Raw genomic sequence first — 23332 nt, forward strand, 5'->3', positions numbered from 1 at the left:
TTTCTAGAAGACTCATTTACTCCTACATCAGTAAAAAATGGCTCAGCATGGCAACCTTGTCAGATATTGCAGGCAAATGTACCCTTTAGCTCATTTACACCTCAGTTAACACTACTAGATGAATGTTTCTATGAATGTAGCACTAGGACTAACTTAGAACTCCAAACCTCAACATTTAGAACACTTCTGTGCCAGTTTGGGCTTAAGCACACCAACCGCTCAACAAAATAATTCCCACTATCAAATTCAGTCTATTTGGTAAAAGAGGAAGCTGTGAGCTCAGAAGGTTCAGGATGGGGGTGCCGGGGAAAGTAACCAGCAGGAGGAGTGAGGAAGCAACTGGGAAAGAAATAAGGGAAGAAAACTTGGGATCTTTGAGGCGGTTCTCAAGGAGAAGGAGGTAGTCGTAGAAAGAAGTTCAAAGAGGTGATAAAGGACGTCCACAAATCCAGAGGGAGACCGCTGAGCAGAACCACACAATGTTTTCCAACGGATTCAAATAGAATTGATTAGTACTAGCCTGGCTTTAGAAAATTATGTGCATGTACTAGGCCAAGAGGCCTGCAGTGGTCCTTCATCTGCTAAACCATTTTACTGGGAGTCAGCCTCAGATTTCTATCAGTTTTCTCTACAATACTTGTTAAGGGGCGCCTGGGTGGCTCAGTGAGTTAAGCGTCTGCCTTCGGCTCGGGTCATGATCTCGGGGTTCTGGGATCAAGCCCCGCATTGGGCTCCCTGCTCAGCGGGGAGCCTGCTTCTCCCTCTCCCTCTGCCTGCCTCCTTGCCTACTTGTGACCTTTCTCTCTGTCAAACAAATAAACAAAATCATTAAAGAAAGAGAAATATTTGTTGAACTGTACTGAATTTTTGCTGGTGATACTGAGGTTTGCCTTGTGCCCTGTATGACTGAGATACTGCCCCATCTACCCCTGGAAGAAAGATACTGAGTAAATGTTCCTTCTGGCCAACTGGGCCTGTGTGCCTGAGCTGGTTTGTTGGTTGCCCTCCCATAAGATGGGGGAAGAAGCAAAAGAAGGACACTCTGTAGTAAGCACCCCACCCCACCCCCACCTGTCCCTGTGTTGGGGCCATGTAGTCCTGTGTTAGAATAGGGAGGAAGCTGTCTTGTAAATGGCCACCATCCTGTTGTCTAGACATCAAGGAAGAGCTACTGTCTCAGGCAAGTTGCAGGGGCTGCAGAAGGCTGCACTCGGATTTCCTATCAGAGGTGGGTTCTCGTATTTGCATAAATAGGATCTTTTAGCAGAACTCCTTCTAATGTAGCTTGCTAGAGAATTAAGTGAATTCATCCTTGCCCCCTTCTCAAAGGAGAGCTATTTAGCAACAGGAGCACCAACATGGTTAATGAAGAACTACAGTGTTGGTTTCTGGGTGAAAGCCATCCAATCTCTTGTTCATACCAGTTCACACCCTTTTCCTCACATATAAATACCTTATGACTAACGGCTCATATCTGCAGGACATTGTCCGGAGTCAGGGGGAAGTTCGTGGCCTTAGAATGGAGACACCAACTGAGTTACCTAGAGTGAACCTCATGCTCTTGACCTAATTAGTCCAGTATGATAAGCAGCTGGATGAAGTGACCACAGCAGCCAGAAGAGCAAGCATGATTCCAACAGAATCCAGGGCTTTTAGGCATTGTTATGTCACCTGGAGAGTTCTATCCCAATGATGGGTTTTTTGTGTGCTGGAACTGGTTAGGAAATCATGAGCTTTCTGCAGTGTGGCTTAAATAGATATATCTGAGTTATTTTTTAAAATGCTGTAGTATTTTGGGGGCGCCTGGGTGGCTTAGTCAGTTAAGCATCTGCCTTCGGCTCAGATCATGATTCCAGGGTCCTGGGATTGAGCCCCGCATCAGGCTCCTTGCTCATTGGAGAGCCTGTTCTTCCTCTCTCTCTGCCCTCCTCCCCACCAACTCATGCTCTCTCTCTCTCTCAAATAAATAAATTCTTTTAAAAATGCTGTAGTATTGCTTTCATAGGTTGGAAATAGACTCTGAGACTCTGAGATTTGCATTCTGAAGGTTTACTGATGAATGCCCCTGCGAACAAGAGCTGTGAGGAGTAAGGGAAGCAGGATAGGACAGAGGGGAAAATGGAAGCAAGAGGTCCAGGTGTTTATCCCACCCCCCATTATCAACCAGCTATGAGCCCTCAGCAGCTGATGCTTCCCCCCCCCCCAATTTTAGCAGCCAACACTCCTAACAGCTGGGGAAGCAGCACGTTGACCTTGAAGTGGGATCTGGGTGGTGATACTCCCCATTGTCTACTGAAATTGCCAACGAGTACTTTTTCTTCCCATGTGTCTCTGCATTTAGTATTCCATTTTGCCTACCCAGTAGCTACCAAGGGCCAGGTGGGGATCATTCTTCCCTTGAGACACAGGGAAACCTTAAGTCTAGAGAATGTAGAAGACTTGTTCAGACTCACCTAAGCCTTGTCTCTGGCTTCCACCCAGAGTGATCTCTACTCAAAAGATTGTGTTCATTTTTTCTTACACCTAGAGTTTATAGAACTGTAAAATAGAAGAACCAGAAAAGATAGTGAAGGCCAAGTAGTCCAGCCACCTTGCCTTAAAAGTAAGAAAACAGGCTCGGATCTAGGCAGTGATTTTGCCCAAGTCCGGCCATAAGTCTGCTGCACAGCTCAGCCTGTGACAGCATTCCCGCCCTGGAGGGCCAGTTTTTATGACCTTCGATGTGCTGGGCACCGTGTACCAAATAGGAGCTACAGATGTGATTAGATTTCAAGCCTTGTCCTAGAAGATTTTAGAATCCAATAGGTTTCTTCAGTCCGCTTGAATAGTTGCAAAGAAACAGAGAGAGTGAAGTTTTTTGTTCCAGGCTTTCTCTCTCATATCACCTCGCAGAGTCTAAATCCAGAAGCAAATAGCATATTGTTGCACATTGTTCAGAATGGATAAGCTCCTTGTAATCTGAACCGCCAACTAGCAGATATTTATAAAGTTAACCCCTCTCTGCAGACATACACAGGTGACTCTTCCCCTGAATTTTCCCCAACCAAGATTCATTTCCAAACCAGTGTCATGGTGGAGATTTCTAAGAAAATGAGTAACTGCTCTTCCTCCTTCCCTTTAAAAAGCTTTAGAGTGTTTGTCACCCTTTATTCTCTTTCTAGGACACAAAGGTTATAGCTGTATGGGGTATAGAGGGCGGGTGTTGGTGTATGAAGTCACAGACCTCCCTGTTCCAGACCTCCCCAGTGTTACTCCCAGAGCTAGGACCAAAGCGAGGCATGTCTACCCCAAGGCAGGCAGAGGACATTTGCCCTCATATTACTCAGCTCTCCCTGCTGGGCTTCCCTAGTCAGAATGCGTTGTGCCTTTCCTGTTCTCACTCTCCAGGTTCAAAACGTCTTTACTGGTGAAGACTGGTCACTGTTTACAGCTCCCTTTTCTCTCTCCTCTTTTGAAGTGATTAGCCCCTCAGGCCCCCATTCCTTCTTAATGATTCAGGGGAACTGAGGCAGACCCGACAAAGTGTTCAGTCTGCCTCACAGGTTGTTCAGAGAGCTCCCTACAGGGGCAGAAACGTAGATCCGTGCCTTGCCCAGGAAGGGGCCCCACAGCTGCTAGAGCACCGTTAACAAACACGCATGAGAGCACAGACCTTAAAAGAAACTAGACTGTCAGCTGGAAAATAACTTTAATGCAAAGTAGCAAGGGCCACTCCACTTTGTCATTTCCCTTGCTCTTGCTCTCCAAACTCCCCCTTCCTGCCACTGTGCACAGGTGGGAGGAGCAGGCTGTGTTTCTAGAGTGGCTGCCCATATGGGAAAGAGTCTCTCATACTGGCAGCCTGCTCCTAGATCTGGAGGAATGCTAGTGTCCTTTAGATCTTGGAGTGAGTGTGAAATAATAAAATAATTTATATGTGGTCCGTGCCTCTACCACTCCCATCGCCTTCCTCTTTACAGTCACAGGGCAGCTGCATCATCCTTGGACCCATGGGGACCCGACATTGCTTCTAAAGAACCTGCAAAATAAATACATCATGAAAAAGGGTGAGCTTCGCGGGAGTGGTGGGCTAGGGAGGGGGAGAGCAGAGCCTGCGTCTTTCAAAGTATCTCCTTTCTGGTTAAGGAACTAGAGCCTGAAGGTGAGAGAAGGAGAGAGAAGGGAAGAAGGAACCAGGAAAAATGTACCTTCTCTGCTGTGGGGCATCCTTTGCTGTTATTCATGTTGATATTCTTCATGGAGATCAGGGTGATGCTGTCTTTCTCTCCATTGGCTGCAGAGCAGCTAGGGGTAGGAAAGGAACATGGGTTGTAAAATGGAGGAGCAGTAGGGCAATGGGGTGGCAGGGAACTGTGGGGTCAAGTGTTGGAATGTCGATCTTTCTTTCTATAAACCTGTATTTGGTGATGGACCCTAATGAAATGGGAGTGTGCTTGGAAGCCTGAAAAACTTGTATCTAAAGTTTAGTTTTACTACTTGCTACGTGTGTGATCTTGACCAAGTGACAACCTCTCCAAGTCTCAATTTTTTCAAATGTACAGAATGCAGTATATCTGCCTTGAGGAATTGCCATAAGGATTTGAGATAATGTTATCTACCATAGTGCCTGGCACATACAAGATGTTCCTTAGATAAGTATTTTCTTATTTAAAGGGATGTATTAGAGGGGCGCCAGGGAGGCTCAGTTGGTTAAGTGTCTGACTCTTGGTTTAGGATCAGGTCATGATGTCAGGGTCATGAGATCGAGCCCCGTGTCAGGCTCTGTGCTCAGTGTGGAGTCTGCTTAAGTTTCTCTCTCCCTCTTCCTCTGCCCTTCTCCCCTCCTCTGTTTCTCTAAAATAAATCAGTAAAATCTTTTTGTAAAAGAGGGATATATTAGAATCTGAATGCCTACACTTTTCGTGAGGGAGTTATAAAGGCTTAGCCCTCAGGCTGAATAGTTCCAGTTCATCTCCTGTCTCCTGATTGTTTCGTTTTAGGGTCACCCCTGCCCTGCCCATCCCTAGCACTGGCCTCAGTGGTGGCCGTCAAGATTCCATGCATGCTTCCGCAAACGTATGTGTGGAAGGCAGGAAGTGTCAGTTCTTTTTTTTTTTTTTTAAGATTTTACCTATTTATGTTAGAGAGAGGGAGAGAGGGAGTGGGGGAGGGGCAGAGGGAGAGGGTGAGAATCTCAAGCCGACTCCACGCTGAATGCAGAGCCTGACGCAGGGATTGATCTCACGACCTTGAGATCATGACCTGAGCTGAAACCAACAGTTGGATGCCCAAGTGACTGAATCACCCAGGAAGTATCAGTTTTCTCTTGGAGTCGGGGACTGAGAGGTCAGATAGAGGATTCCTCCCTTACACCTCTGACAATCTTACCTTTCAGACAGCCCCGAACTGCCAGGTTTCTGGGGATCTGTAAAATATTCAAAGGCACAGATGGGGGGTCACATGCTATAACTCAGAAGGCCAACCTGTCCCTCAAAGCCCACCTACGTGGACCACCCTCCCATCTCATCAGTGGTGCTTATGTGCCATTCTTTTTCTACACTCCAGTCCCAAAATGTAGCTCTTGGTCTCTTAGCAAAGATGGGCAAAGGGGGGCCCTGAGTGGCAGGACATGTACCTTCAGACTCTTTGTTCTTCCGACATTTAAACCTTAGACTGACCACACTGACTAGGACGATCACCACAACCACCAGGATGACAATGAAGCTGATAACACCTGAACAGGGAAAAGGACAGGGTAAAGGAGAGGCAAAGGAGGGGTCAGAAGGGGGCAACAGAAGTCCAAATTCCCTTCCCAGTTAAGTGCTGTGTAGGTAGGCTCTGAGAGCAAAGTGAATTCCCCTTCTCTGCTGAATGAATGAGTTCTCAGCCTCCTGCCGCTGGCCAGAGTGAGATCCACAGCCCTGCCTCACCCTCCCGTAAGAACACAGAACCCAGCAGAGCCCAGAAGAGCTGACTGGAGGGCCAGTGGAACCTCCTTCCTACCAGGGCCTTCTTCATCAGCCAAGCCAAGGATTTAAACTTGTGTTTCCAGACCCAGAGTCCAAGTCAGCTCAGGGATGGGTTCTCCTGCCACTCTCCCCACCTTCGTCTGTCTCTTACCAAATGCAGCCACAGTGAGCACCGTCTCTGATGTGGGGCTGGGCAGGACGGACAAGTCTTCTCCTGTCCTCAGGTTCATGGTGGTTGATATGGGAGTAACATTTTGAGAAGTATCTGAAATGGAATGGGGATGGGTGCATCAGTGATGGGACGGGGATGGCCCGCCAGAGAGAGCTAGCTGCTTCCCCAGGTAAAGAACTGCAGAAGGCGCTCATGCCCTGCAAAAAAAAGACTTCCTCATTGCCACTCAGACCGGATCTCATGAGGATGGATGTTGGAACTGGGTAACGTGGGATCAGGTGAACTGCATTCCTGGTTGCTCATGTTACTAGCTCCAGGGGACTCCAAAAAGTTCAAGATGCCTCCCCTGTTATTCTCTTCCCACCATCTCCTTGGGGCCCATTGATGCTCCAGAGATAGGGAGCCAGACTGGGCAAGGTAGACCCACCTGTGTTTTGCCAAGGGTTGAAGTGAGAGGAAAAAGCACATGGGGTGTTTACCCCAGGCACTGATTTAAAAAGTCAGGCCACCGGTTAAGGGGCACGAGTTTCTCGCCCTCTTAAAAAGTAGTACGATCACCCATCTCTTCCCCTCTTCAGCTCTCTCTCTCTTTTTTTAAGCTTTTATTTTTAAGTAATCTCTACACGCAACATGGGGTTTGAACTTGTAACCCTGAGATCAAGAGTCGCAGCTCCAGTGACTGAGCCAGCCAGGCGCCCTCTCTTCCACTCATTGTACTGCAGGTCTGATTGCTGTCCGTTTCCTTATCCATACATGCACTGCCAAATAAGTCTGTGAGTATAAAAAAATCCTAGGGGCTCCTGGGTGGCACAGCGGTTAAGCGTCTGCCTTCGGCTCAGGGCGTGATCCCGGCGTTATGGGATCGAGCCCCACATCAGGCTCCTCTGCTATGAGCCTGCTTCTTCCTCTCCCACTCCCCCTGCTTGTGTTCCCCCTCTCACTGGCTGTCTCTATCTCTGTCAAATAAATAAATAAAATCTTTAAAAAAAAAAAAAAAATCCCAGAGCCAAGAGGTAGGATGAGAGAAGGGGTCAGCGTGCTCTTCATTGAGAGCGCAGACAGGACGTACCACTGCTGCCTGGGACAGCTGGGCCTGTGCCATGAAACAGCAGGGCCAAGATGGAGGTGTCCACTCCTCCCAGCTCTTCCCCATGCTGGCGCGGGAAGGTCAGCCTGCCCCGAAGAACGTGTAGCCCTGGCTGAATGTCTTTGGCGTCCCTTTCCATCATTTTGGGTTATACCTCTCCCATTCCCCTCCACGCCTTTGTCAGTTCCGAGTCCAGGCTCCTTTTGCCTTCATTGTGACCAGGCCCAAGGCTGTGTCTCTACTTCCCACCAAACTTCTCTCATCCCCAAACCGGGCTGCCACTGAAGTGGATCCTGGCCCTGAGAGGCCTCCTTGTGGGGCAGAACCTGGGCCTCCTGGAGAGGAGGAGAAGGACCCCAACCAGACCTGACCCAGTGCTCCTGACCCTCAGCCCCAGGTACTCACCAAGTCCTGCTGTGTACTTCCGTGTCTGGGACTGAGTCATGCCCAGTGGGGACTGCGAGTGACCATCCACAGTGCTGGTGCTCGGTGTCACGGGTTTACTGGCCACCTCGAGGACCTGTGAGGCCTTCTCCGGAGCTGCTGTCGATTAGGAAGCATGCGTGGGCCTGCTTAGGGCCTTAGGCAGCATGTGCAAGGGGGCCCTCTTTTTTCCAAAATCTTCCTTTTCTTTACTGCTTTCAATTCCAGAAGGAGCCATCCTCTCTTTTAACTTTGGGCCTTGACCTATACGGTTCCATCTGCCTGGAATATACCCTCCCATCCTCCACCCCACAGTCCTCATCTGGCTAACTCCCTCTTGGGCCTCAGCTTCCGAGGTCACTCATTCTAGCATGTCTTCCTGGGCCCCAAAGTAGGAAGCGGCCTACATCTGTGTCTGTCTGGGCCCTTGCAGAACTTTCTGCTTATGCTCGTCACAGCTCTTTCCCCCTGCCTTGTAGTTGGCAACATGAGGTCCTGTTCATTTGTCTGTTTCCCCACTAGTCTGTATTCTCCTGAAGGGCAGACACTGTGTCTGCTTCCTCACTGGGCCCTCCCCGGAGGGCATCTGGATCTGAGCAGCAGAGTACCTGGGGTCCCAGTGCTGGCCAGAGGGCTTGGGCTGCTGGACTCTGAGGAAGGGCTGTCTCCTGCGAGGACAGAGGCAGGGGGAGGTTGAAGGGGCAGGTTGGGTGACACCCCACTCCCTTGTCCATCTGAGAACCCTTGGGCTCCAAGCAGATTTGAAGGGCTTGGCGGGGGGCACTGGGCGGGGGGCAGGGACCAGCCCTCCACAGCCACACTTACTCACCTACGTTGGAAGAAAGTGGCTCTGTGGTCAGACTTTGACTCCTGAAGGCTCCTGAAACAAATCATCTGGGGCTGTTGCTCTGTCTCCCTCTCTTCTTCCCCAAAGCTGGAGTTTTCTAGCCTTTCTCCCTGCCCTCCCGCCCCCATCCCCACCCCTCTGCCATTCATCTCTCTTCTCTTTTGAGGCACATTAGCCTGGGTCAAGCTGAAATAGTCCCGAGATGAGCTCAGCCTTCGATGTCCTAAGAGCTCTGGCCCCAGCCGCAATCGCCTGAGGTCTGTTCTCCTCTTGCCCTTCCTAAGCTGCCAGGCCTAAATGCCAGAGTAGGCCCGGTGTGTTTGGTCTTACCCTGAGGGTGAGATGTCTGCATTGTCGTGGGCTGAGAGTGGTGGCCTGCAAGAGAGAGCAGAACACTTTGACTAGCTTGGTGGGTCTCTTGCCCAGCGCAGAGCCCACAGAAGAACCGAGGCTTTCCAAGCCTTCAGGCAGACACACTTGACAGAGGGCTGGAGGACATGGCTCTGGCTCACAGGGCTAGCTTCCTCTGAAACCCCAACTCAGTAGCACTGTCACCACCACCTCATGGTTCAGTGTCCCAGAGTCCTTTCCTGTCTCTTTAATCCCATGTGGGTTTTATGCCAACCTGATAGGAGGTCAGGAGAAGGTTATTTCCAACTAGTGATTTGTCCAAGGACAGAGGGCCAGTGACCTGTGACATATAGATAAGGACCTAGGACTCCAGGTTCTTGCTACCCTACCACTGAGCCATCCATTTCTCCCTGTGAATATTGTCATCTTGGTCCTGCCCCGCAGGGAAGGCTGAGGGTAGCCTAACCTAATAAAATGAGGTTAGGGACTGGGGTTGGTATCCGGGCTGTCTCTCTGGCCCCCGCCTCCCCCGAAGCTGGAAGGAGGATCACACAGGAAGTGAGTTCTGAGGTGTATGAAGGGGCCAGGGAAGCTCGAGAACACGTGGCCAGTTTTACTTTCATAGGCAGAGGCTACTTCAGAAACGGCCGTGTTGGCCAAACCCAGGGAGGAGCCAGTTACCAGGAGGCCCCAGTCAGAAGATCTCATTGGCTTTTTTGTATGTACACGTGTATGTACACGTGTATGCCTGTGGGCCTCTGGGCAGATGTGTACGTGTGCTTGTGTGCCCCTATGTGCGTCCCCTGTGTGTGTGGGACCTGAAAGGTCAGGTTGTGTTTGCTCATTTTCCACAATGAAATCATTCTTGAAACCTGTGAACAATGTGAAAGGAAAACAACGTGGGGAAGTGGAGCCGCCCAGCTGGGTTCCCGTCCCTCTGCCACCGCTGGGACCGCAGCCTCTGGCCTGGCCCTCGGGCTCCCAGGCCCCCATCCACCAGGAAGTCCCAAGCCTGGGCCAGCGTGAGCGGAGGCGGCTGCGGGCCAGTGCCCTCCCAGCCTGTGGCAGCCTGCCGGTCTGTTTATTTTCCTTAGCCGCTGCCTTCCTCCACGGGGCTATCACTTGGATGGTGTGGATTTAAGGGTTTCCAAGCCCAAGCCTGCCCAGACCCTGGCTTTGTTTTTCCAGGTCACCAGTCTCTGGTAGCCCCACCCCCGGCTTGGGTGGGGTGTCAGAGGGGGACAAACACTTGTCTGTGGTGCCCGAGGCTAGAGAGAACTGTGCCCAGCTGAAAAGGACCCTGGAAGAACACCTTTCAAGGCACAGCCTGAAAACACCCATCAGTCACTGATCAAGCGTGTCCTAGGTTCCCCTCTGAGCTCTCTCAGGTTGTCACGTTAGCTTTTAGTGGGTGGTCACAGTGCACTGCCTTCCCGCAGATGTGGAAACCAGACCAGGGTCTTGGAAGGAGTTCCAAAGTCACAGGCTCCAAGTTCCAGTACCCTGTTCTCTGTCTTCTGGACCTGTCCCCCTACCAGAACTTTCTGTCACCAGTGGATTCCTCTGTGAGTAGACGAAGGGCTTCAGGAGTATCTGTTTCTACAGGCCAGGCTGCCTCTGACCACGGGGCTTGCAGACAGCCCCAAAACCCCGGCCACAGAGATTTCTGACTTTCCTGTCTCTCCTCCCTAATCCCCACCTGCTTCATGACCTTCCAGCCTCTTGCTTCTCCCTCATCGCCAGCCCCGTCCCCTATTTTCCTCAGCAGCATCATTTAGTAGTTAAAAAATCCCAGCTTTTGGAGTCTGACAGGTGTGAGTTCAAGTCCGAACTCTACCAATTCCTTTCTGACCTGGGCTTCAGTTTTCTCTTCTTTGAGACACAAATGACTTTCATACTTCATAAGTGGTTGTGAGGATAAGAAAATTTATATAAAGCGCCTACCCCAGTGCCTGACAGACAGTCCATACTCAATAAATGCTAGACATTTTTATTTTTGCACCATTCTCTCCAATCCTCCAAGTCTCTGTGTATCCAAGTCAAGTCTCCTTGTGGGCCCGAATACTCTCAAAAAGGTTCCTCAAAAGGGATAGTAAGTGCGCTAAGATTTTGAGACGAGAGATGAGGAAACTCAAGAGGCAAGCATGGCTTATGTAGAGTTTACACAGGGCATTTCGAGCCCTGCCACTTGCCTGGGACAGTGCCTCTCCACGATTCTCACTTTTTAATCTCCTCTTCTGCCACTTCTGTGGTTTCTACAAGAGTCTAGGCCCCCAGCCCCAGATCAAATGTGTGACTCTGTCCTCTGGGTGTGGGGGTGGGGGAGCAATTAGAGTTTTACTCCCAGCCCATGGGCTTCTCCAGAAAAGTCTGACCTCTCCAGGGAGAGCGTACTGGAACTCAGGCTTCCCACCTCCCACCAGGGGAGAGTCATCCTCCTTCCTCGTCCAAGCATTTTGCACTCTTTTCTGCTGCTCTGAGAGCAGGCTCATAAGCCTCCAACAGAGGACTGCTGGAGAGTGAGATGGGGGTGGGGAAGGGATGACCAAAGGGAAGTTGCTGCCCTGTGAGTCAGAATCTCCTGGATTTCTCATGGTTCCCAGCAACTGCTCCTGAATTAGAGGACCACTACTGAGCTGCTTCACCCCTCATCAGCTAGCAGAGTCCAGTCTCAAAGGTGTTGTTTCCAGTCATCTCCTCTGGATGTCTTCTCACCCAGCCCCCCACCAGGCGAGGATGCCATGTGCATCCTCTCTGGTAAATAGTTCTTTGTATCTAACCTGAGTCCCTCTTGCTGTGATTTGAGCTTCCAGTCAACATTTGGAATTCCCAGGTTGTTACTCCTCATATGAAAGAAGAATAAGGATCACGTGTAAAGCCCAAGGTACAGACAATTTTGTGTGAGAACATCCTGGAAGGAGCGTTTTGGCCTCAGTTTCACACCAAGAGAGTCACTTCCCACATTTCAGGAGGCCAGCCTCTGTGGGGGCCCCAGTTCACCCCGGAAATTTTCCCACAGAAGGGTTTAACCACATCTCCACTTTACCTTGGCTCGGTAATGAGCACCCCCACCTCCAATTCAACTTGTTCCCTTCATGAGAAGGCTCTGGAATTTCCCTTGGGCGCGGGCCTGGATGGAAAGCATATGCCTCGTCCACGGTGAAGGATGGACAGGCACCCAGGACTGCCAGCTGCGGGAGAGGAACTGAAGCAGAGTGGCCAGTGCCTCTTACCTTGGAGTAGGAGGAAGCCAAGGATCGCCCAGCTCAGCTGCGTGGCTCCGGCGGTGCCCATGTCAGCTGGGTCTGTGGCAGGCAGGCAGCCGCTCCACGGTGGCTCTGTCCATAGTGGAGAAGAGAGAGGGAGTGCTGGGGCGGGGTGTGGGGTGGGGGCTGGCTCTCCAGGAGCTTCCTGTCAAAGAATAGAAGGAAACAGATTGGGACTGGCTCCAGGGGCCCTGCTCAGCCCGGCAGCCCAGATGAGGATGTAAGGCTCAAGCGGCAGTGACCGGGTCCGGGGCTGTGCCCGGCCTGGGCTAGAGCTATGGTGGTGTCTGTCTCCAGGGCCTTTCCACAAAGATCAGTGATGGCAACGAGACTCCATGCCCGCTCTTCCCCTCTGAGGGGTCCATCAGGTCCCTCCACACACCGTCTGGAGGCTTTTGGAGGTTTTCTTGGAGTCTAACTCCAATCCGTCCCCATACTGTTTCAGACCAGGTCCTCTTCTCCCATGACTGAGCCCTAAAGCTCGGCCCACCCACCACCCAAGCTCTGTAGACGCTGACGGCTTCACATTCCTCTCCCTCCCAATGCAGATGGGACTCCCAGCATCTTTCAGGGAGACCTTACAAACATTGTTTGTTTGTTTTTTTTTAAGTTTTATTTTTAGGTAATCTGTACAAGAACATGGGGCTCAAACTTAGAAGCCTGAGATCAAGAGTCACATGCTCTCCTGACTGAGCCAGCCAGGCACCCCTCTGGTTATTATTAACAATTCTTTTTTTTTTTTTAAGATTTTATTTATTTATTTGACAGAGATAGAGACAGCCAGCGAGAGAGGGAACACAAGCGGGGGAGTGGGAGAGGAAGAAGCAGGCTCATAGCGGAGGAGCCTGACGTGGGGCTCGATCCCACGATGCCGGGATCATGCCCTGAGCCAAAGGCAGGCGCCAACCGCTGTGCCACCCAGGCGCCCCTTCTTAACAATTCTTAATGTTGGCAGGGCTGCATTTGCTCCCAGGGCTCTAGGGGAGTATCTGTTCCTTGCCTCTTCCAGCTTCCAGTGGCTGTTAGACATTCTTTGGCTTGTGGCCACATCACTTCAGTCTCTGCCTCTGTCTTCACATCACCTTCTCCTCTGTGTGTCTCTTATAAGGACACTTGTAGTTGAATCTTGTGACCATCTGGATAATCCTGGATGACCTCCTCATCCCTAAATCCTTAACTTAGTTACATCTGCGAAGACTGTTTTTCCATGTAAGGTAATATTCACAGGTTCTGGGGACTAAGATACGGACAGATTTTTGTGGGGGCCACCATTCAGCCACTATGGCTAGCTTTCCCCACTTTAAAGTTACTCTTTTCACCTTTGTAACTAAGTACTTATTTGTAAATAAGTACTTTGAATTATGTGAATATTATTATTATTTATTATCACTTATTATTTTGATGCACAAATTATCCCCATTTTGGTCCCTGGGCATGCCTTCAAGCTGGCTTTTGTATCCTGTTAACATGGTTCCATCATTCTTTCAGCACTTTCTTACTTTCTGGAATAACAATATATTCCATGTTTATCCCGTGCCCGACCTCGGGATCGGCTGTTTCTCTAAGGAGCCCTAGTTCCTTTTAGTGGCAAATGGTATTTAGAAACAGATACAGCGGCACCTGGGTGGTTCATTCTGTTAAGTGTCTGCTCAGGTGATGATCCCAGGGTCCTGGGATGGAGCCCCACATGGGGGTCCCTGCTCGGGGGGGAACCTGCTTCTGCCTTTCCCTCTGCCGCTCCCCCTGCTTGTGCTATCTCTCTCACTCTCTCAAATAAATAAGTATAATCTTAAAAAAAGAAAGAAAAAAGAAGCTGAGATCCAGGCGGTGGGTGTGCTCATTGCTATCAGGGGATAGCTTATCCAAGGCCCCCCCTTTTCAAATTTTTTTAAGACTTTTAGAAGTCTTTTATTTATTTATTATGGGGGAGTGGGCAGAGGAGCAGAGGGAGAGAGACAAGCAGACTTTGTGCTGAGTGTAGGGCCCCATGCAGGGCTCGATCCCATGATCCTGAGATCATGACTTGAGACAAAACCAAGAGTCAGATGCTTAACCCAGGTACCCCTCCAAGGCCCTTCTCTTAATTCTGGCTCTCCTTATGCTTATTTGATCACTCTCCATATAACTAACCTCTCATCTCAGTGCCACCCACCCCTCATGGATACCTTCTTTTTCTTTTTCTTTTTCTTTTTTTTAAGATATAGTTCAAAGCTCTAAATGGGATTCTTTTTTTTTTTAAGATTTTATTTATTTATTTGACAGAGAGAGACAGCCAGTGAGAGAGGGATCACAAGCAGGGGGAGTGGGAGAGGAAGAAGCAAGCTCCTAGTGGAGGAGCCTGATGTGGGGCTCAATCCCAGAACTCTGGGATCACGCCCTGAGCAGAAGGCAGACGCTTAACGACTGAGCCACCCAGGTGCCCCTCATGGATACCTTCTATTCAGGCTCTGACCCTTCACCCTGGGCCCTTCCTCACTCCTCCTGGGCTCTGACACCCTTTTCTGTGACTCCCTCTCACCCCCATGGGCACATTGCCTAACTTGTTCTGCCTCACCTTTAGGAGTGAATTATTCCAGAAGTAAAGGGAAAAGAAGAGGAGGAATATTTTTCCCTTTATTTTCAAATCATAAGCATTTTCTATTGGCTTACAGTCTTCATCGTAGAAAACTTTTTTTTAGATTTTATTTATCTATTTATTTTAGAGAGAGAGCATGTGCATGGGGGGTGGAAGGAGGGAGGGAGAGGGACTGGCTGACTCCACACTGAGTGCAGAGCTCGATCCTATGACCCCAAGATCATGACCTGAGTGGAAACCAAGAGTCAGATGCTCAACCCACTGAGACACTCAGGCACCCTTCATTGTGATAATTTTTAATGGCAACGTATTTACTATTCTGTGGTCTGTTTAACCACTTCCCTGTTTTTAAACATTCAAGGGGCTTCCGGTTTTTCTTTTTATGACTGATACTGCTGTAGACAGCTATAGGCTTATCACATTGTTATCGTGGTCGTTTTAGCTGTTCTAATAGATATGTAGTTTTTTATTGTTTTTTTCTTTTCTTTTTTTACTATTTTTTTTAAGATTCTATTTATTTGAGAGAGACACAGAGAGAGAGAGAGAGTGAAGGGAGGAGCAGAGGGAGAGGGACAAGCAGACTCCACAATGATTGCGGAGCCTGACACGGGGCTGGATCCCAGGACCCTGAGATCATGACCTGACCTGAAACCAAGAGTCTGACCTTAACCAACTAAGCCACGCAGGCGCCCCTATTGTGGTTTTTCAAGAGCTTTATTGAGATATAATTCACAAAATGCTAAAGGCTGAAGGTTTGTGTCCCATCAAAATTCATATTAAAATCCTAACTCCCAAGGTGACGGTATTAGGAGATGGGGCCTTTGGGAGAGGATTAGGTCATAAGGGTGGAGCCCTCCTGAAAGCAATGAGCGCCCTTATAAAAGAGACTGCAGAGAGCTAGCTTGCCCCTCTGAGCCATGCAAGGACGCAGTGAGAAGGCACCATCCGAAACTCAGGAAATGGGCTCTTGCCAGCCGCTAAATCTGCTGTCATCTTGATCTTGAACTTCCCAGGCTCCAGAACTGTGGGAAATAAATTTCTGCTGTTTACAAGGCACCCAGTTTATGGTATTTTGGTACAGCAACCTGAACGCACTAAGACACATACTATACAATTTACCCATTTAAACCGTACAATACTGTGGCTTCTAGTATTATTCAGAGATTTGTGCAACCAGCACCACGATCAATTTTAAAACATTTTTGTCACCCCACAAAGAAATCCGACACCCCTTAGAGACCTATAGCTTTTAATATGAAGGCTGAAAATAGGATGCGGTTGAGATGGGTAGCCCTTGCTCCCAGCCTACTTCCAGTGATGCAGAACTTAAGATGAACCCCAAAAGACAGCCAGGTCCCAGATGTCCCCTATCCTGGCAACCTTCTGCTGGCCTGCTCAGAACGTCCACACAAGTCCCTCTCCTTCAGCTTCCTGGGCAGGCTCCTAACCATGGCTTCCTTCAGTGAGGACAGAAGGGGGGAGGAAGGGCTGCTTCTTGCTTTCTTTAGGCAACAGAGCCACTTCCACCTCCCCTGGGGGGGTTGGAAAAGAGAAATGACCCCAGTGTACAGAACTGAGGCAGGAGCCTCCAGGCCGGAGGGGTGACTGTGCCGAGAACCCCAGAGTCTTTTCATTTGTGGTTCCAGTGCTCAGACATTGAAAGCCAGGGTTTTTTTTCTCTGAGATAAGAGCAGATTCTTGATCATTTTAGAACCTGAACCCATCTAAGAGGTTCCATTACAACAAAAAGCCAAAAAGAGACAGAGGGATTAAGTCGCTGAACACCTGTCGTAGCTCAGAAGTGCCATCCCCACAGGTGAAGGGTGATGGCTTACAAACCTCTAGCACTCAGGACGGGATGCAGGTGGGGCGATGCTTCCAGTTTCCAGTTCTATTTGGCAACTTTTGTCCAGCACCTGCTGTGTAGTACCAGGCACTGTGACGGACTCTGGGACACAGACAGGAGTGTCCTGATGGGGTTCAGAGGCTAGGAAGAAAAATGAGCTCCCACACACCTGTATATCAGACAAAGTGTGGCAGATGTCAGAAGCGAAGGAAATAGCATACCGGTGTAGGGTTTAAGGAAAAGAAAGAAAGCTACCTCAGTAGAATGGGCTGAAGACTATGTTCCCGGCAGAGGTGACCCCTGAACTAAGCCATAAAAGATGGTTAAAGTTTAGATGGTGAGAATGGGGGAAGGGCAGCTCACAATAGTGAGCGCAGAGATGGACAAGTGAAGGAAGGCTGGAACAATCGTCTAGTCCCAAAAGTTCCACCCCCTTATCCTTTCTGAGGCCTTTTAGGAGGTAGATCCAAGACTGATGAGGGAGGAAAAAGGGAGATGAGCCCTCAGCAGGATCTGGAATTGGGCTTTTGGACTCAGGGACTGGAGCCCCAGTGGTGGTGCCTATGAGAGCAATGGGACATGTGTTTTGGGGAGGCAGGAACCAAAGAGCAGCAGCTGAAGCTCTGGACTGTGGCAGAGCCCGTATTCCGTCTGGCTGAAGTCTAAGTGAACCAACGTGGACGTCCAGAGCCTTGGATGGCACTGGTAGGCGGTCAGCCTCCTAGCTGGCTTCAAGGCCAGCCAGCGCTGGTCTCACTCAGTTGGCAGGTCAGGTCAGCAGCCCAGTGACCTGGGCTTCGGTGAGCTGGGAGATCCGAGTGAGGTCCCTGAGTGGCGGAGTGTGGAGCAGCTTGGCTGATGGACAAGGAATCAAGAGGCTACATCTTGCCTCCCGAGATCAAGCCACTGAGTGAGGGGCGTTCCCAGGGGTCTCCTAGTCTCCACACTGGAATGGAGGGTGGTACATGTGCAGCAAGGGACAGAATGAGGGGTGGCTGGTTTCCTGGAGTTAGTTGAGGCCAAAAATTATCCTTTACAAAACCAAACATTACCCTTAAAAAAAAAAGATTTTACTTATTTATTTGAGAGAGAGCACAGAGCGAGAGTGAGAGGGCACAGGCAGAGCTAGGGGCAGACGGAGAAGCAGACTCCCCACTGAGTGGGCTCGATCCCAGGGTCCTGGGACCACGACCCCAGGCCGAAGGCAGACACTCAACCACTGAACCACCCAGGCACCCCCAAACATTACCCTTTATGAACTCTCCAGATAGAGGACAAACTGGTGGGCACTTTTTTTTAAAGGTTTTATTTTTAAGTGATCTCTACCTCCAAAGTGGGCTACAACCCTGAGATCAAGAGCTGCATGCTCTATGGACAGAACGAGCCCTGTGCCCCTGGTGGGCACTTTTTGTGACTTTGTGACTTGGACACATTGAAGCACACACATTCTCAAAATGAAGTTACATTCAGACAAATGCAAAGAGACATGTAGAATTCATATTTGGAAAAACCAAAGAAGAAAAAATCCAAGAGACCAAAAACAAACAAACAAAACAAACAAACAGGAAAAAAAAACCATGCATGGGAATGATAAACATCAAATTCAACAAAATGGTTACCCATGGGGTAAGAAGGAGGGGAGAGGTCAAGAAGTGGGGCTTCTTTTTTATTTGTAATATTTTAGTTCTTAAAAATTTTTGGAATAAACGTGACAAACTATTAAGATGGACAGATCTGGTGGTTGGGCCAAAGAGATTTAGTATATTATAGTCTACACTTTACAGCGTGTCTGAGATACTGCATTAAAAAAAATTGAAGAAACGGTACCGTCAGGAAATCAGTTGGGGTGGGGAGTGGGCATGTCAGGGCGGGGAGCGGGGCAGGGTGGGGTGCTGACAAGGTGTCTGGGACCTGCTGGAGGAGGGGTAGGCAAGCGGACCCAAGCTGCTGAAGCTAGCAGGGAGCATGAAAGGAGGTGCCAAGATCAAGGTCCGATCACAGTTAAGGAAGGGCTGGGCCCAGGGGAGTCCCAGTATTCACGGAAGTGAAAGCGCGGGAGAGACGTTGAGAGTGTGTGCAGAGGGTGTGTGCGCCCCGTAAGCCCCATAGACGTGGCAGCTCCGGGTAGGGGCCAGGCTGGGGTGGCAGGCTCTCCTTCACAGGCTCTCCTTCACAGGGCTGGCCGCCAGTCCCCGGAGAGCCTTGCAGCAGGCGGACAATGCACCAGGTAGACTCTTGGCTCACCCCCTCCTGCTAGGCTGCCTGCCTCTCTGCAGGGACCCCAACCCTTTCACCAGCCTGAACTTCCCTTTTTCCCCTGTACATCCGGAGTTGCTCCCCCTCCCATCCCCCTAGTCCTGGGAGCTCTGTGGCCTGGGCCCCAGAGAGCCTTAGACTTTTAACTGGGGGTGGGTATTGGGCTTTCTACATGCAAAGGGACAGTGTGGGGATGGCAGTGTGACTGAAAGACTAAAGAGAGAGTGTTCTGGATAGCCTTCCCTGGACCCCAGTTGCCCTCTCTTGAGGAGGGCCAGGCTGATTGCTCAGGTTTAGGGGAGAGGCTCCACTCCCAAGGGTTGGCCCCTGATGGTCCAGCTGGGGAGGGGGAGGCTAAGGAGAGAAGGTTTCTAGAGCCTGTGGTGACTTCATCAGGCAGCTGGGCATTTATAGTTTGGAGGTTTACTACCTTCATGGTAATCCTTCCCACCCCTACTCAACAGTTAGTAGAGCGGAGACAGACATGACCCCCAGCTTCCGGCTGGGACCCTGAAAGAGGCAGAGGCTGGCATGGGTTCTCCTCAATCCAGCCAGGAACCCACACTGGGCACCCCCTCCCCTCCAGGTCCAGATCCTGGGACCCCTAAGAAGATCCTGTTATGGGGTGAGGTATCCGCTTTGCTTCACCCTAAACTTTGGGCATTCCTGCCTCGTTTTCCTTTTTCCCTCCCCCAGGGTACCACCCGTCCACCTTCTGTGTGAGTTGAGGGTGGTGGGAACCAAAGAGGCTTGACAAAATGACTCCCTTTTCCCAGGACTTGAAGAGCAGCTGCTCCCTGTCCACTGGCCAGGCCGTGGGACAGCAGCCCCTAGTGTGCTCAGATTCCTGACTCAGGACGTATTATCTATTGAGGACTTTTCCTGGAGGCCTGGGAAGACAGAGCAGTGACAGGGGACGGACTTGGGGGGCCAGAGTGTAAGGAAGCCCCTCTCCATCTCTTTCTGAATGACTTTGTCTGCCTATGTCTGTTTCTTGTTTCTCTGTCTCTATCTTTCTGTAACTATTTCATTCCTGGTTTTTTCTTTTTCTCTTTTTTTCTTTGTCTTCTTGGCTTCGTGTTTTTCTTTCTCTCTGTACCCCCCAACACACACCTGTCTTTTTCTTTTATTCTCTCTCTCCCTACGTGCGGGATTTTTTTGGGGGGGAGTTGTAGGGTTTTTTGCTACGCCTGTGTTTATTGATATGTTTCTGTCTCTCTATGTCTTCACCCTGTCTCTTTCTTTCTTTGTCTATGTTTCTTCTCCCTAAGTCTCTCTGTCTGTCTCTCTCAGTTCTCTTTGGGTGTCTGTCTCTCCATTTGGCTCTTTGCTGTGTGCACAAGCCCATGTCACCCTCTCTCTCTGCCACTCCCCTACCAGGCTGGTCACCATCCCTGGCCTTCTCCAGCTGTGAACGGCTCAGCAGGGCAGGAGCCCCAGAGGCAACTCCCAGAGGTGCTGGGTGGGGCCTGGGAAGCACCGAGAGGGGATGGGCTGCCTCTGCTCACTGTCATTGTTGCTGCCTTTGTCCTGCTGGCAGTCTGTATCGTGGTGGCAGTCCACTTTGGGCCAAGACTACATCAGGGCCGTGCCACTCTCCCCACAGAGCCACCAGCCCCAAAGCCAGAAGGCGGCATCCATCTCATCCACTGGCGAGTGTTGGGCCCCCAGGACAGTCATGAAGAAGCCCCACGGGAACCTCCTGTCCCTGGCTCCTGCCCTGTGCCAGAGTGGCCTAGGCTCAGCGTTGATGAAGTCACATGTCTGTAGGAGGGAGACTTTGAAAAGTTGGACTGACCTGGCTCAGAACAAGAAACCGGACGGAGAATTAGGGCAAAAGCAGATTGGAGCCTGGACATCAGAGCTTTGGAAACGCACACATGGACTCAGCTGGAGCTGTTCTCTCTGCAGAATATTTATAGAGAAAGTGCTGATGTGGACAGGAGAAATAAAAGAAGCTTGAGGGCTTTGCCTGGAAACATGCTCCTGTGAGCATTCCCAGGGCCCAAAGCTGCCCTTACAAAGCTACACCCTGCTTTTCAGGGACCATCGGATCCCTGACTCTCCTTTACCAAGTCCTTACCTCCTCCTCTCACCTCTAATCTCCTTTTCTTCTGGTGTCAACGTGAGTCCAGTTTGCAAGATTCCCCCACCCTCCCCATCCCAGTGTAGGGATCTCAGAGTCCCCCTGTAGAGGTCCTGCCCCCCGAAGCCCCCAGGTCCCGTGAGGGCTAGTCAGGGAGAGCCAAGGCAAAGAACCCAGGGGTCTGCCTTCTCTGGTATTCAGGAAGAGAAGGAAAATCTGTTGTCCTGCACCAATTGAAAGACATCCTTTTGGCTGTTGGGGCCTATGCCTCGTCAGCAACTTCCAAGGCCCTTGTAAAGCCCCACGCACCAATTACAGCTCCCCACGTTGCTTTTGAATGCCTCCTACTATGTTGGGGCAAGACTTTGTCTTGCCTTCCCAGGATGGGTTGGGGGGAATTTGGGGGTTCTCATTACCTCCCCTTTTTTTGTGTGTGTGGGCCGGTGGGACCCAGATGAGAACTTATTCCCAACATTTCCCAATTCAGAACCTTCCGGCTGGTGGGAAAACAAGAAAGGAAAAGGAATTCCGTGCAGCTTGTCTAAGGAAAAGGAGTGAGAAGAGGATTTGCAGGGCGGGTGGGCATGAAGGTAAGATGCAGGAAGGCAGAGCTGAGCCTCCGGCTGGCTCTCTGGAAAGGCAGCCTTTCTCTGACACCTCTGCACCTCACTGATGTGCAGTTGAGAACGTGCGGATAGGCATTTACGGCGGGACCTCTGGGTTCCTTACCCTGGGGAACACCTGAGGACAACAGACGCACCCTGGTACTGCCCTTGGTGAGACCCTGGCACAGTCAGGAAGGCGAGGATAACAGACAATGAAAAGGAACAGAAGTAGAGATTGTAATGTGTACAGAGGACTGGCCTGCCTCCTTTGGGACTGGTGAGAGGCAACTATAATGTCCATGGCTGCTCCCTCTTGTGGTCCAGCTCTAGGCCGGATCTGTGGACCTGTGGCTATTATACCATTCGCTCCTCATAACAACCTTGGGAGGAGGAGCCCCTGCTATCCCCATGTTACAGGGGAGGGTATGGAGATCCCCAGGTGGATGTGGGTGCTGAGTGGTGAAGTCAGGATTTGAACCTGAGCTGTCAGACTCTGCAGCCTAAGTGCCGAATCGAGGGCTAGATGCGGGGGGGGGGGTGTCATTTTGGGAAGGCCCTTGATTCTGCCCTGGCATCTAGGTACTCGAATGATGGATGTAATGTTGGAGGAGCCTCAGGCCTTGGGGGCAGAATGGTTGGGACAGCTGTGAAGAAGAGGGGATTGTGTCTCCCTTTAGTCCTTAGAATCTGGCATCCTTGGGAGCAGTTGGCTCCTCCTGGCAAATGTCTGTTGAGCCTTCCTCCGCAGTGATGCTGTACTCGTGTTGTGCATTTGTGACAAAAACAGAGGTGAGGGGCTGGCTGGCTCAGTCGATAGAGCATCCAACCCTTGATCTCGGGGTTGTGAGTTCAAGCCCCATGTTGAGTGTAGAGATGACTTTAAAAAATTCAAACCAAACCAAACCAAACCAGAGGTGGGAGGCAGGGAACAAGTGCTGGGTGGAACAGATGGAACTGGTAGAAATGGGCCTCCTGCCCTCCCAGGTAGGGGAGGTTTGCCACGGCAGTGTGGTTGTAATGGCTTGGTTCTAACAGTGACAGCTTAAGACACTGAGGGGCCTGGCTGTGTTGTCCAAGGTCTCCCAGAGTACATCCTGTCTCCTCACACGAACCCTCTTCTCACCCCCACCCCCCTTATCCTCTTATCCCTTATCTATCATCCGGGGACATTCATCCAGTGGCCGCTGCTCCTTTGAGTAGCCCCTTGCCCTAGATGCAGCTGTGTCCCCCTCATGGCATCGGCGTGCCTGCTCAGGCCGCTCCGTAGTCCCCAAGCCTCTCACTGGAGACAAGGGCCCTGAAAGAGCAGACAGACCATGGGGCACGCCACCCTCTATGCCCGCAGCCCTGGGCTCTATCCACAGTGAGACCATCCCCACCGCACTGCCCTGTCCTAGTATAAGGAGGGACCTAAGGAAGCATGTCTGTGCAAGTGGATTTGCACATTCCAGATAATAAATGCTAGTCACTTGTGTCAGTCAGAGTCCAGCCAGAGAAAAATGGCACACTCAAATAGGTCATCTGAGGAGTGTTGGAAAAGGGGGCTGTTTAGGGGCACCTGGGTGGCTCAGTCAGTCGAGCGTCTGACTCTTTTTTTTTTTTTAAAGATTTTATTGATTTATTTGCCAGAGAGAGAGGGGGAGAGAGCACAAGAAGGGGGAGTGGCAGGCAGAGGGAGCAGAAGGCTCCCCGCTGAGCAAGGAGCCCGATGTGGGGCTGGATCCCAGGACCCTGGGATCTTGACCTGAGCCAAAGGCAGATGCCCAACCGACTGAGCCACCCAGGCACCCGAGCGTCTGACTCTTGATTTCAGCTCAGGTCATGATTTCAGTGTCGTGAGATCGAGCCCTGCATCAGGTTCCATGCTGGG

At 50.6% G+C, this 23332-nt stretch overlaps 2 protein-coding genes across 5 annotated transcripts; one reads left to right on the plus strand and one right to left on the minus strand.

Annotated features, from left to right (window-relative positions):
• Positions 1 to 3878: 3878 nt before the first annotated feature.
• On the minus strand, positions 3879 to 12205 carry ECSCR (endothelial cell surface expressed chemotaxis and apoptosis regulator). Of its 2 annotated transcripts, none has more exons than XM_019795832.2 (10): positions 12062 to 12205; positions 8808 to 8852; positions 8460 to 8510; positions 8239 to 8298; positions 7613 to 7747; positions 6100 to 6213; positions 5615 to 5713; positions 5368 to 5404; positions 4188 to 4284; positions 3879 to 4018 (listed from the first exon to the last, which is right to left on the minus strand). In XM_019795832.2, the coding sequence occupies exons 1-10, from the start codon at positions 12120 to 12122 to the stop codon at positions 4010 to 4012; spliced, it is 708 nt and encodes a 235-aa protein (XP_019651391.1). In that variant the 5' UTR covers positions 12123 to 12205; the 3' UTR covers positions 3879 to 4009. The 2 variants fall into 2 exon arrangements, with proteins under 2 accessions (XP_019651391.1, XP_011218641.1); XM_011220339.3 differs by having other exon boundaries at positions 7613 to 7750.
• Positions 3916 to 23115, plus strand: SMIM33 (small integral membrane protein 33). 3 transcript variants are annotated; one of them, XM_034656109.1, is made up of 4 exons: positions 3922 to 4046; positions 18692 to 18742; positions 19358 to 19396; positions 20378 to 23115. In XM_034656109.1, the coding sequence occupies exons 1-4, from the start codon at positions 4037 to 4039 to the stop codon at positions 20539 to 20541; spliced, it is 264 nt and encodes an 87-aa protein (XP_034512000.1). In that variant the 5' UTR covers positions 3922 to 4036; the 3' UTR covers positions 20542 to 23115. The 3 variants fall into 3 exon arrangements, with proteins under 3 accessions (XP_034511998.1, XP_034512000.1, XP_034511999.1); XM_034656108.1 differs by lacking the exon at positions 19358 to 19396 and adding an exon at positions 20152 to 20226; XM_034656107.1 differs by lacking the exon at positions 19358 to 19396 and having other exon boundaries at positions 3916 to 4046; positions 20152 to 23115.
• Positions 23116 to 23332: the final 217 nt, after the last annotated feature.

The sequence above is a fragment of the Ailuropoda melanoleuca genome, chromosome 3, assembly GCF_002007445.2.
Source record: "Ailuropoda melanoleuca isolate Jingjing chromosome 3, ASM200744v2, whole genome shotgun sequence".
In the NCBI taxonomy this organism is placed as follows: Eukaryota; Metazoa; Chordata; class Mammalia; order Carnivora; family Ursidae; genus Ailuropoda; species Ailuropoda melanoleuca.